Consider the following 12,839-nt stretch of genomic DNA (forward strand, 5'->3'; position numbering starts at 1 on the left):
TTGTAAGGACAATTGGCTACCACATGATCGGGACTCTTGCAATTATAGCATCTTCTCACATATTCTTTGCTCTTGGTATGATCTCTTCTTTTTTTTGCACCATAGCCTTTCTTCTTCATGAACTTGCCCATCTTGCGCACAAAGAGAGCCATAGCTTCATCATCAATATCACTAAGATCCTCATCATCACTTGACTCTTTCTTTGATTTGCCCTTGTTCTTGTATGATGATGAGCTAGCCTTGAATGCTACACTCTTCTTCTTCTTGTCCTCCTTGTCATCCCCCTCCCTTTCCACACGGTATGTCTCTTGTGTCATGACTTCACCTAGTACTTGGTTGGGGGTGATCTCCTTTAATCCTCCTCTTATGATTAGCATTCTCAACATTTCAAACCTTGGAGGTAGACTCATCAAGAACCGATGAGAGACATCATCATTCTTGATCTTTTCTCCTAAGGCCTTCAAGTCATTGACAATGACTTGCAAGCGATGGAACATCTCCGGTATGCTCTCATCATCTTTCATCTTGAAACCTATCAACTTGTCCTTGAGAATATATAACTTGGCACTCTTCACCTCCGGTGTGCCCTCATAGGTTTCCTCCAATCTCCTCCACACTTCATTTGCTCTTTCACAATCCTTGATTTGCTCAAACACCTTTGGATCAAGGGCATTGTATAGGGTGTTGAGAGCCATTGTATTGCATTGCTTGTTAGACTTATCTTGGTTGGTGGGATTGTCGGGATTAATAATAGCATAATCATTCTCGGTTACATCCCATACTTGATCATTGATTGAACCAAGATACACACTTATCTTTCTCTTCCAATAATCATAGCTTGTGCCATCAAAGAATGGTGGTTTGCCCCCCACATGGTTGAACACAACTTGAGTCATAATTTGACACCGAGGTTGTTAAGCCTTCAATCAAACGGTGACCACGGCTCCGATACCACTTGAAAGGTCCTAATATGGCTAGAGGGGGGGTGAATAGCCTATTTAAAAATCTACAAATCAACTAGAGCAATTTGATTAGTATGACAAATAGCGTAATGCAAACTTGCTCTAGCTCTACAAGGGTTGCAAGCCACCTATCCAACAATTCTAGTTGCAATGAATACTTAGGCACACAAACTTGCTATGTAATTACTCACTAAGAGCTCTCAACCTTGCTACTCTAAAGAGCTCAACTAGATGAATGTAAATAATAAAGCAAGCTCTCAATTCTAATTACACTAAAGAGCTTGTATCAACTAGTTTGCAAGAATGTAAATGAGTGAGTAGAGTGATTATACCGACGTGTAGGGGATGAACCAATCATAAGATGAATATATAGCCAATCACCGGGAGAATGCCAAAGAAGAGAGACAATCGATTTTCTCCCGAGGTTCATGTGCTTGCCAACACGCTACGTCCCCGTTGTGTCGACCAACACTTGGTGGTTCGGCGGCTAAGAGGTGTTTCACAAACCTCGTCCACATGATTGGACACCGTAAGAACCGACCCACAAGTGAGGTAACTCAATGACACGAGCAATTTACTAGAGTTACCTTTTGGCACTCCGCCGAGGAAGGTACAACTCGCCTTACAATCACCGGAGACGGCCACGAACAATCACCAACTCATGCCGATCCTCCACCGCTGCTCCAACCGTCTAGGTGGTGGCAACCACCAAGAGAAACAAGCGAAATCCGCAGCGCAACACGAATACCAAGTGCCTCTAGATGCAATCACTCAAGCAATGCACTTGGATTTTCTCCCAATCTCACAATGATGATGGATCAATGATGGAGATGAGTGGGAGGGCTTTGGCTAAGCTCACAAGGATGCTATGTCAATGAAAATGTGCAAGAGTTGTCCCTTGAGCCGGCCATGGGGCTATAAATAGAACCCCCATCAAATAGAGCCGTTGTACCCCTTCACTGGGCAAAACACGCTCTGACCGGACGCTCCAGTCATACCGACCGGACGCTGGCCCTCAGCGTCCGATCACCCGATGGACGCCACGCGTCACCAGCTTCAAACGCTGTTCGTCAGATTTCAACGGCTACGAAGTTGACCGGACGCTCCGGTCAAAACTGACCGGACGCTGAAGCCCCAGCGTCCGGTCGTTTCCAGTAAGCTCCCCGAGGCATATTTTTTCGACCGGACGCGTCCGGTCCACCTTGACCGGACGCAGACCAGCGTCCGGCGCTCAACCCTAGCGACTGTGCCGTCTGACAGCTCGACCGGACGCAGCCCTTCAGCGTCCGGTCGCTGAGTGACCCAGCGTCCGGTCAGTAGACCGACGCCAGCATCATTTCGACCAACTCCATTTCAACTCTAACTACTTCACCCTTACTCAAATGTGCCAACCACCAAGAATTTTGCATCCGGCGCAATAGAAAATAGACATTTCATTTTCCCAAAAGCGCCGAATCCCGCCGAGCAAGCTCGGCGGGAGGGAGAGAGGGACCCAAACCCATCTCAACCCTGCAAACACCTTGTGCACATGTGTTAGCATATTTTCACAAATATTATCAAGGGTGTTAGCACTCCACTCGATCCTAAATGCATATGCAATGAGTTAGAGCATCTAGTGGCACTTTGATAACCGCATTCCGATACGAGTTTCACTCCTCTTAATAGTACGGCTATCTATCCTAAATGTGATCACACTCACTAAGTGTCTTGATCACTAAAACAAAATGACTCCTATATTTTATACCTTTGCCTTGAGCCTTTTGTTTTTCTCTTTCTTCTTTTCCAAGTTCAAGCATTTGATCATCACCATGCTATCACCATTGTCATGATCTTCGTCATTGCTTCATCACTTGGAGTAGTGCTACCTATCTCATAATCACTTTGATAAACTAGGTTAGCACTTAGGGTTTCATCAATTAACTAAAACCAAACTAGAGCTTTCAACTAGCTCTGCAAAATATATTAGACACATATATATAGTCTTCATCTTGAGGGCCTATGGTTGTGACCGCCGTAGAGTCCTCGAAACTTAGGCCTGGTTTAGTTCCCAAAAATTTTAACCCTAAACTATCACATCAAATCTTGCGGCACATGCATAGAGTATTAAATATAGACGAAAAAAAAACTAATTGCACAGTCTGGTTGGAAATCGCGAGACGAATGTTTTAAGACTAATTAGTCCATGATTAGCCATAAGTGCCACAGTAACTAACATGCGCTAATGACGGATTAATTAGCCTTAATAAATTCATCTCGCATTTTCCAGAGGAGCTATGTAATTAGTTTTTTTTATTAGTATCCGAAAACCTCTTCCGATATCTCCGAAACATCCAATGTGACATCTAAAATTTTTTATTTCGTAAACTAAACGCAGCCTTAAACAGCACAAGGGTTGGGTATCGGCAGTACATGTTGCAGTTGCAGCCTCGTGCTAGCTAGACGCCTAGACCTAGTGATGGTCGTTGGAGTGCTTCTTCTTCCTCTCGAAGAGGCCGTCAGGACCTGAAACCCAAGCAAGACCAAGTAGCTAGTGAAGTCCGTGATTAGGCAATCTGTTTATTTATCTAAATACAATGCTCATTTTTTGAGAAGTGAATGAAACAACTTTAATTTTGATCTAATCTACACAAAAACAAATACTAACAGTTATAATTGCAGATAAATATTATTAGATTAATCATGAAATTCTTTTCATATAGTAAACTTATATGGAGACAAAAAATGTTTATAGTATTTCTCTATAGACTTGGTAAAAAAAGTTAAAAATATTTGATTTGGTTTAAATCTAGAATTGTATTCTTTCTAGGAGAGAATTAGTTCGTGGTTTCTAGTCTTGGTTTAAATTTGGAATTGTATTCTTTTTGGGACAAAAGTAAATCCGTGGTTTATATATGTTACCCCAGGGGAAGTCCTTGTTCCTGATGTGCAGGTACGGGTACGGCGGTGGGTCGGGGAACTCCTGGTGGCCCTTGGACAGGTTGTACACGGCCAGCACGGTGCAGGTGGCGATCCCGGCGTAAGTGATCCGCTCCCACTTGACGGCCTCCTCTGCAAGTGCAAACACACATTCAGAGCTCAGCTCCAACGTCAACTATGCAAGCTAATAAGCTGGTAATGGTAGCTGTCTCTTACTCGCGTCGTCGTGGCGTGCGGCGGAGGAGGCGAACCCGCGGCGGCGCAGCGCCGTGCCGGCACACCTCTTAGTTGCCGCGTTGCCGGCGGCGAGGAAGCAGGCCATCGGAGCTGCCATCTTTCGTCTTCTTTCCAGCTGGACTGGAGCAGGTGCAGGTTGTTGATAAGTGGCAGCTGTATGTCGTTGGGCAATGGCAGTGGCAGGGCAGGACTGCAGGAGGCCATTATTTAAGCAATCAACAGAGGAAGAACGATGGTTCCAGATGGTGGTAGACTGGCAGTGGTACATACAAGTAAGGTCGGCAAGCTTTATCCATGGTCGCGAAAGCGACGTGATGCTAAGCTAGATTGATCTGGACGAGAGCGAAGCTTCCACGCCCGAAGACAGAATACACGTCCATCAGTATTCAGTAAACAATCCTAAAAAGAGCTCTTTCAGATGATGTCCATCAGTTCCATCAGTAATTCAGTATTCCCTGCTTTATTTACAGCACAGCTAAACAAGAGCTCTTTCAGATGATTGCCGATCAGTATTCAGTAACAGGGACTGAGGAACCTTCACTCTTCCGGGCTGAATCAACACATGAAGCATTAGAAAACAAGTGCTTAGTCATCAGAAACCGAGACTAGGTAGATGCATATGGCATGATGAAGGCTCCTACAAAGCTGTCAAAGTTGACTTTATTGACCGTACTGTGCTAATGTACAGGACAAAAATATATGAAATGAAAGAAAGACTACAAGCACCCTTGGTACATGTCTATACCTCCCTTACTGGCATCTCAGCTCTCAACAGGTGACTATTTGAGTGGCTATCTGTTTCCTAGGTTCGCCAGAATGTTAACAAACCAGTAGCAGAAATAATTCGAATTTCCATTTCCCTACTCAGTTGGGCAAATGTTTCATGCAAAGAAATAACATGATGAAAAAATGAAGTACGAATGGGGCTTTCTGACATAGTTTCTCCAAGGTATCCTTCCTCCCCACAGACCGCATCAACCTAACAGCCCAAGTATCACTCATGACTGCTTCACAGCTTGGGCACCACGGGGATTCACATGGTGATTCCACTGAAGAAGCATCCATATGATTGACGTCCCTATGTAAATAAACAGGGAGTGTTGATCAGAGTGGCTAAACAAACAACAAAGACAAATGGAGCATTATTACAGGTAACACATGCAACGAGCACCCCACAATTCTATTTCGCAAGATTGAAAGCTGGAACTGATAAATGCTACATTGCATTGTTTAAACTGCAAAAGTAAAGTACTGATAAAATCCTGAGAAATGAAGACCCTGCATAGGAAAACAGGATAGCTCCTAAAGCTAAATCAAATAAATATTTCGATAAAAGTACCAGATAATCAACCTAACAGTTACAAGTGCGATATTAAAAGCTGGTTAGGTTCGAAGAACTTAATTGTCAAAGGTGAATCAAAACAATGGTCCACTACTCCACTCAGAACTCAGAAGGCAAGCTTAGTACCTGCAAAGAAGCCAACTGTGCTCAGATTTGCTGCAGCCATGGTGTGGTATATCAAGTATTCCGTGAGGAAATGACCAAGAGCGTAGATGAATGATAGGAAGGTGGCCAGATACAGAGGCCTGTTTTCCAGGTTCAGTGCACAGAGGAAGCACAACGTGCAGGTCAGAAGAGTCCAGACACCAAAAGTACGGCCATGAACATCAGTCACTGCATGTTAAAAAATTAGAATCAGCTCAATGTTATCAGATTGGATGACTAATCGTGATTAATCATGATTAGTCGTCCTTATCACAACTTGGGACTCGATAAGGGCCCTCGATATGATTAGCACGACTAGAAAATTAGCCATCCAACTAATGGAGGACTAATATTCTAATAATGATTAGTCATCCGATCAGGCCATTTGGATGACTAGTTGGGTCAGCCCAAGAAAATTTCCTAGTGGGAAGAATTTGCCCCACCTGTTTCATAAAACAAAGTTTGTTGAAGGGAGTTGATAGTTCTTAGGTACAGTGTAAAATTCCAGATTCAAAATTGCTTATTTGCCTAAGTAAGCAATATGAGGCTATGAGCTATGGATTATATCTAGAAATGGTTATACAATAATCCCATGCAATATTTTCAAAACTTAGGGGCAGCTAAGAACTAACAAGATCGATGCTGTTCTCCTATTGACCAAATGATAGTCACAAGGCCTCTATATTACACTTCTTCACTTAAAAGGTGTCAGTGTAACACGACTGCAGAGCTCTACGTAAAAATAAAGGCCACTGCTGACCTCTGTGGTAGTCAGTGATCCAAATGAAATAATCATGAACTAGCAAACATCCGAGCAGTAACACTACTTGTTTCTCTTAAGAAAGGACTGACATCTGACCTTCCGAGGATATCAAGACTCAGTCAAAAAAACTAATTAGCACCATCAAATAAGAAATTCAGATATTGCTGTTGTGTGGCTTCCGACCCAAAATGAGCTGCATCACCACTCATTAGACTGCTCTCAACTATCCCAATTGCAGACTTGAAATCCTTCCTCAATATAAGACTCACCCCAGAATGAGTCTCACTAACTGAAAAAGGAATTTTAATATTGACTAATTCTTAGAGCAAACACTAAAAATTAAAAAAAGAGCAATATTAAGCTAGTGTTTAGGCCCCCCTGTCCCCCTCGAATAAAATGAATGAATAAGAGCATCTCCATCAGGGCAATCAGTGATTCAGATGAATCTTGGGCAAGAAATCAGTGATTCAGATATTGTGGTTGTGCTGCTGCACAGAGCACAGTACACCCCACCGATACCAAGAAGAAAACAGAGCAGATCAGATGACCAGAGGCCATTCTCTGTCCCCCACCAGTGTACTCGACTTGGAACAGCCTTCTAGCTCAAACTGAAGAATCTCACGGTAAGGGGACACAGCGGCCTCCGAACCGTCAGCAAAAAGGCGTGGGCACACATCAGTAGCACTACTCCCACCCCTCCTCGACGGGCCCGACCAGATCAGATGAGAATGAATGAAATCTGCCTGCCCAGATGGAGCCAGACGAACTAGAGGCAGAGGTGTGTGCAGAAGACGGAGAGGGGAGGGTGTGGGGTTACTCACTTTCCGTCTGGGAGAAGACGGCGACGCGGAGCGCCCAGATGTCGAAGAAGCCGAACCAGACGGAGGCGAGCCGGAGGGAGCCGACCAGCATTAGCCACCACCCCAGCGCCGGCACGCCCTTCTTCCTTCCCTCCGCCGCCATGCCTGTCCGCCAGAGCTGCGCAGGAAGGCCCCCCGGTCAGGTAGTGGTGTAAGCAGGAGCAGCGGCCCACTCGCTCTAGCCGAACCGATCGGTTCGGTTCTGAGTTTCTCTTAAATTATTTGAGGCTCCATTAAAAAGTTTGAAATTACACATAGATTACTAAAAAAAGTTGACCGTATATATATATACCACCGTTCTGAATTTCTTTACTCTTTAAGTCATTCCGCCCGCTTTTCTACTTAACGGCGTCAAACAGACAGGTGAAATGACCACTTTACCATACGGTGGGGTACGTATGTCAGCCAGCCAAACTCTCTTTTTCTCTCTCTTTCTCTTGCGCCTCCGTTCTGCGCCCGGGTGAGGTGCAAGCGCGCCTCCCGCGCCGCGGCGGGGATGGACAGGGTGAGCAAAGGGGAGTTGCAGCAGCCGAGGGTGGAGCTCCCCCGCGCACACCGACACGAGCCCCGACGACGACGGCGAGGCCCCAGTGTGCAGGGAGGCGACCTCATCCCCAACGGCGGCGGCGAGAGCCAGGAGACGGCGCGCGTGGAGCTGCCGCAGCCGGTCCTCGCCGTGGATCTGCCGCAGCGCGCGTGGAGGTGACGCGAGGAGGTGAGCTCCGCCCGCCGCGGGCGCGGGGGAGCTCCGCCCCGGTCGCCGCGGGCGCACGCGGGCGAGCTCCGCCCCGGCCAGCCGCGGGCGCGGGCGCGGGCGTGGGGGAGCTCCGCCGCGGGCACGGGCGAGCTCTGCCGGGGGCACGCGTGGAGAAGAGAGATGAGGTCGAGTTTGAGAGAGAGAGAGAGGATAGGGATGAGAGGGGTATTATGGACATTTTGACTGACCTGACCCACTTGTCAGGACTCCCAAATGGTAAAAAACGAATGGAATGCGGATGGAATGGCTTAGAGAGCAAAGAAGTTCAGAACGGTGGCATATGTGTGCGGTCAACTTTTTTAATAGCCTGTGTATAATTACAAACTTTTTAATGGCACACATGTAAAAGCACCAAATTATTTCGGCCAGAACCTAGTGGGCTAAAAAATAGGAATAACTACCAACCGGATGTCCGACCCATGCCAACGTTCCGCTGCTCTCCCCGTGTTACAGAGCGTTGTAACAGGGGAGCTCGCCCGCTCGCCACACTCGCAGGGGGTTTCAACCTCGTCGCGCCCGCGTCATCTCCATAGCTAGGGTCTACATCTCCGTCGCGCGGGGAGATGCCACGAGCTTCTACTCCTGTACCTCCGGCGGGGCCAGCGGAGGCAGCATGTCGTACGAGAATGGGCCGCTTGCTCCCGCACTGGCTCTCTCTTCCTCGATAAACAACCCTACATTAAGATCTACTTTTACAACACTCAAATGAAACAGCTGCAACATACGACTGAAATAGATGAAACACTTGTAACATACACTAACATGTGCAACATCAAGATAGAACAATTGTAACACACATCTGAAATAGATGAAAACATATGGAACAGGTTCTTACAACATATGTGTGAAACATATGCAAATATCCGGATCAAAACATTTAACATTATAACAGATGAAATATTTTCAACAAACGCCTACAATATGTCTCTGAAACACTTGCAACGTATGCAACATGTGCAACATCTTCTATCTACATTTGCAACATCCATAAGAAACAACTGCAATATACCTGAAACATATATTTGCAACATAGGGGAGGAGAAGACTAGGGCGGTCGATTCTAACAGACACGTTTTTACAACACGCGTTTGTAACATGAAATCTTTTGTAGATGAATGCTTAGTTTGGTTGACAAGATGATTTCAAATCTAAAAGTTGTCAACTCCAAAGTTTCATAACTTTTCGAGATCTACAACTTTTATTTTGGTAGTTTCTCCATCCGAGGTCATTTAAAATTTTCAAATTTCAATTTTCAATTTTTTTGGAAATTTAAACTTAGTTTTCCATGACAAGATGATTTCAAATGAAAAAGTTATCAACTACCAAGTTTCTTCGCTTTTTGAGATGTACATCTTTTTATTTTGGTTCTTTCTCCATCCGTGGTCATTTTAAAAATTCGGCATCTATTTGTAGAGGCGGCTCAATAGAGTAGTGTACTAGAACATCACAAACACCATCACAAACAGTAATATAACATGAATTACAACTAAAATATCTTAGATTTTCATCACATATACTCAGGATCGAACATCTTCCATTACCAAAAGCAAAAGTGTTTCGATCATGCATACATCCAGATATATATACATATGAACACTAGCTACTCATGCCCACTTGCATTCACTGAAGAACCTAAGACACTCATGGCGGATCCTACACTCCTCGCTGCAGAACAGGGCCCACATCTCCCATGCTTCGTCGACCCTGGTGATGTCGCCGCAGTGTCCGCCTTGGCACTGATGCTTGTCCTAGCGAGGCACCAGAGAGGTCAGAAGAGGCAAAGCAGGCCTCGTTGCATGGTGTGGCAGCACCAAGTCATCCCGCAACACCACCCTTATAGCTCGGCAGTATCATGCACAGGACTAGTTCTTCCTCATCGCAATCTTCGCCACCAGGCCCTCTTCATCACCTTCCAACTTCCGCAGCAACCGTGGGGCAGTGGCGTCATTGGCAGCACCACTGTTGGACCTGTAGAGCGTAAGAGAGAAAACATAGGTAGCCATGTCATGGCCTGACTCAGTGGTGCGCTCTAGCATGTCGAGCCACGACGTGACGGTGCCGTGGTCTTCCTTGAAGATGACAGACATCCCTGCTGTGAAGTAGGCCTCCATGTGGCAGACACCGGCGAGCCTAGTGATGAGGTTTACATGATACTCGCGCAAGTAGTACGGCTCCCAGGCCGCATGGTTCAGCACCGGCTCTAGTGGGATGCTCCGTCCCACATAGGCGGTGCCGCACGCCCTTCGCATCTGCGAGCACATTGGCCACAGACTATTGAGGTCCTCCATGGGATCCACTGCAGCCTTGGCGACGCAGCTCGCAACCTCAACAACCAACTCCATCGGAAGCTTCTCCATCTAGCGGTGGCGGTGGGGGGGGGGGGGAGCGACATGAAGGTAGATCGAGATCTAGCTGAGCGCGCTGGGGAGAGGTGGATCACTGGGGAGCAATGCAAAAGGTGAGTTTCTTGAATGAAGGTGCAGAGGTGGAGCAGGGAGAAGTGGGATTTTATGAGCGCGTTCTCAAAGTTTCCGCTTGGCCACTGTTTACACCAAAATTTAGAAGAAGATATTGCGGGGACTCAAAAGCTTCCAAGATCATGTCACCAAAGAATCAATTACATGCAGATCAGGACCAGCTGATTTAGATGCAGAAAATGGAATTGGCTTTCCACGGATAGCGCCAACAAATAACAATAAAGGCTACGTTCGGCGCCAGGACGAAGCATGCTGGACTCTACAAAAAGGGAAAGATTAGAGTCCAAGTTATCTTAAATTAGGAATATTTTCTCTGGGGTCAAAAATTGTAATAAGTCATGCTTAGATAGGAGTCATGCACAAGGCCCGGGTATAAATACCAAACCCCGGCTATTGTAAAGGAATCAATCAATCCAAATATAAATCAATTACTTTTTTGGCTTTGGCCACCCCTTAGGAGTAGGAGTAGAGTAGATCTCGATGAGTTCTTCAGCGAGTACGGCTGCATCGATCCAGTCGACCTCCACTGCTTGTCTGTAAGTACCGCTATGGTTTATACCTCTGTTGGTACGACTGCATCGATCCAGTCGACCCCCACTGCGACTCTGGTATAAGCTAGTTATCGACTCTTGTTTAATTTAAGTATGGCCTGTGTGATTTTGCCTCACACCCCACTGCTTGAATTAGATCAAGGTCAAGTTATCGGCTCTACCTTAGAATGACAGTCTTTGGTAGATTCATTAAGTTACTGATATTGCTTATTGCTTTTATTATTTATCTAATTACAGCAATATCACTCTACCCGATTGAGATTGATTTAGATCAGCCTTATATCTTATTTGACCCAATGTTTGCTAACCTAAAACCAATCCAATCTACACCTTAAACGATGAGTTATGTCTTATCAGCTGTTTTACATCAATCTTGATCATGCATAACGTGCGGTTAAGGCATGTTGCGTCTTGAGTAGATCTATTAGCTAGAGAGAACTGTTCCACGGCCCGTTTTCATGGCCTGTGTGATTCTGCCTCACACCCCACTGTTAGCACTATGGAGTGGGGATCGATATTTAGCAGATCTATTCCTGGTAAGGCATGACTTTAACTATGCGTTATGCCTGAATCGGCTATTTTAGTCGATATCAGCGCTTTCACGAACAGTTCGCATCATGAGACCGTTGAAGTAAAGATAGGTTGAAAGATATGTTAGCCCCATGATCTTATTATTGTATTATAGCCTGCATGATTTTGTCTCATGCCCCACTGATATTAGTAATGAGTTAGGGTTATCGAGTCTATTGTTATTTCTACGGCCTGCATGATTCTACCTCATGTTCCACTGGTCTTGATGATAGATGAGATCTAACATGTTCATTAGATTTATCTTTATTAAATGGTTAAGTGGTGTTGAATTGTTTCTTTATATAAAAAGGGGTTCGGTTAATTATAATCATTAGCTCAGCACAAACCGATTATTGTAGACATCTTATTGCCATTGATTAATATTTGTTCGATTAATGATATTAATCCTGAATGATAACTGATTCTTCTTACACAACCCCATGAGCTCTAATTGATTTATTCTTATGAATATACTAGAATTGACTAATTAGTCGATCTCCTTTCATATCGGCTCTCATAGCCGCACATTCGGGACTGTCTGGTAACACTGGCAAGTTCCGCCCTTAATTACTGATGAACTTTCTCTCCTTGTCAATTGCAGGATCAAATTGGCTGGCACATCTTGGGAGGATCACGTAGGATCGACCACCCCTATGCTGAAGCTAGGTGGATCTGCTCCATCGAGCGGACCCTTTTGGCTTGCTACGTGTGTCCTCGGCACGAGGCGAAAATTCTGTGTCGATACACATTTTTGGCACGCCCGGTGGGACCCCATAATCGTCATGGTGGTTCACAACAACAACGACATCCTTATGCTACATTATGAGGATCTACCTAATGGGGATAAGGATATCATAAGCAAAGCTATAGAAGAATTTTAGAACAAATATTTGTTGTCCCACACCAAAACACGTGACAACAGAATTGTTCAGAAATTTTCACTACCAAGAGTTCTATTACACGGGCAGACGGACACAAATGAAGCTAAAGATAGGCGTTTCTTTAAAGAGGTTGTGGACAAATCTATTCGTGATGCCATGTCGAGCCATAACAAAGCTTTCGTGGACGTATTCCATAACGCCTTGAAAGCAGCGATTCATGGATTTCTAGTTGGTCAAGGCGGACCGGCTTATTACAACATTCTAGATCCGTCGACCCAGGGGACCAATCAAGTCAGCACCAGCCATCAAGAAGTAGTACCGGCTGGTAGTGGTGATGTCCAGACAGTTTAGGGTTCATCTGAACAAACTCAAGGAACTA

The 12,839-nt window shown here is 45.3% G+C and overlaps 1 protein-coding gene across 5 annotated transcripts; it reads right to left on the reverse strand.

Annotated features, from left to right (window-relative positions):
• Positions 1–2,905: 2,905 nt before the first annotated feature.
• LOC136517321 (cytochrome c oxidase subunit 6a, mitochondrial-like) lies at positions 2,906–7,396 on the reverse strand. 5 transcript variants are annotated; one of them, XR_010774257.1, is made up of 5 exons: positions 4,386–5,112; positions 4,095–4,268; positions 3,861–4,010; positions 3,345–3,464; positions 2,906–2,997 (listed from the first exon to the last, which is right to left on the reverse strand). XR_010774257.1 is itself a non-coding variant. In XM_066510872.1 (4 exons), the coding sequence occupies exons 2-4, from the start codon at positions 4,210–4,212 to the stop codon at positions 3,412–3,414; spliced, it is 321 nt and encodes a 106-aa protein (XP_066366969.1). In that variant the 5' UTR covers positions 4,213–4,305; positions 4,386–5,112; the 3' UTR covers positions 3,132–3,411. The 5 variants fall into 5 exon arrangements, 1 of the variants encoding a protein (XP_066366969.1); XR_010774256.1 differs by having other exon boundaries at positions 4,095–4,305; XR_010774255.1 differs by lacking the exons at positions 2,906–2,997; positions 3,345–3,464 and adding exons at positions 5,584–5,790; positions 7,186–7,396 and having other exon boundaries at positions 3,871–4,010; positions 4,386–5,193.
• Between the last annotated feature and the right edge of the window lie 5,443 nt (positions 7,397–12,839).

This window comes from Miscanthus floridulus, chromosome 17, assembly GCF_019320115.1.
Source record: "Miscanthus floridulus cultivar M001 chromosome 17, ASM1932011v1, whole genome shotgun sequence".
Taxonomy (NCBI): domain Eukaryota; kingdom Viridiplantae; phylum Streptophyta; class Magnoliopsida; order Poales; family Poaceae; genus Miscanthus; species Miscanthus floridulus.

Bases quoted from the DNA above. Each gene is read 5' to 3' on its own strand.
- LOC136517321 (XM_066510872.1), bottom strand. From the start codon at position 4,212: ATGGCAGCTCCGATGGCCTGCTTCCTCGCCGCCGGCAACGCGGCAACT. The intron at 4,011-4,094 runs GTAAGAGACAGC...TTGCACTTGCAG, and splicing joins CGCACGCCACGACGACGCGA to AGGAGGCCGTCAAGTGGGAG. The intron at 3,465-3,860 runs GTAACATATATA...CTTGGGTTTCAG, and splicing joins GAACAAGGACTTCCCCTGGG to GTCCTGACGGCCTCTTCGAG.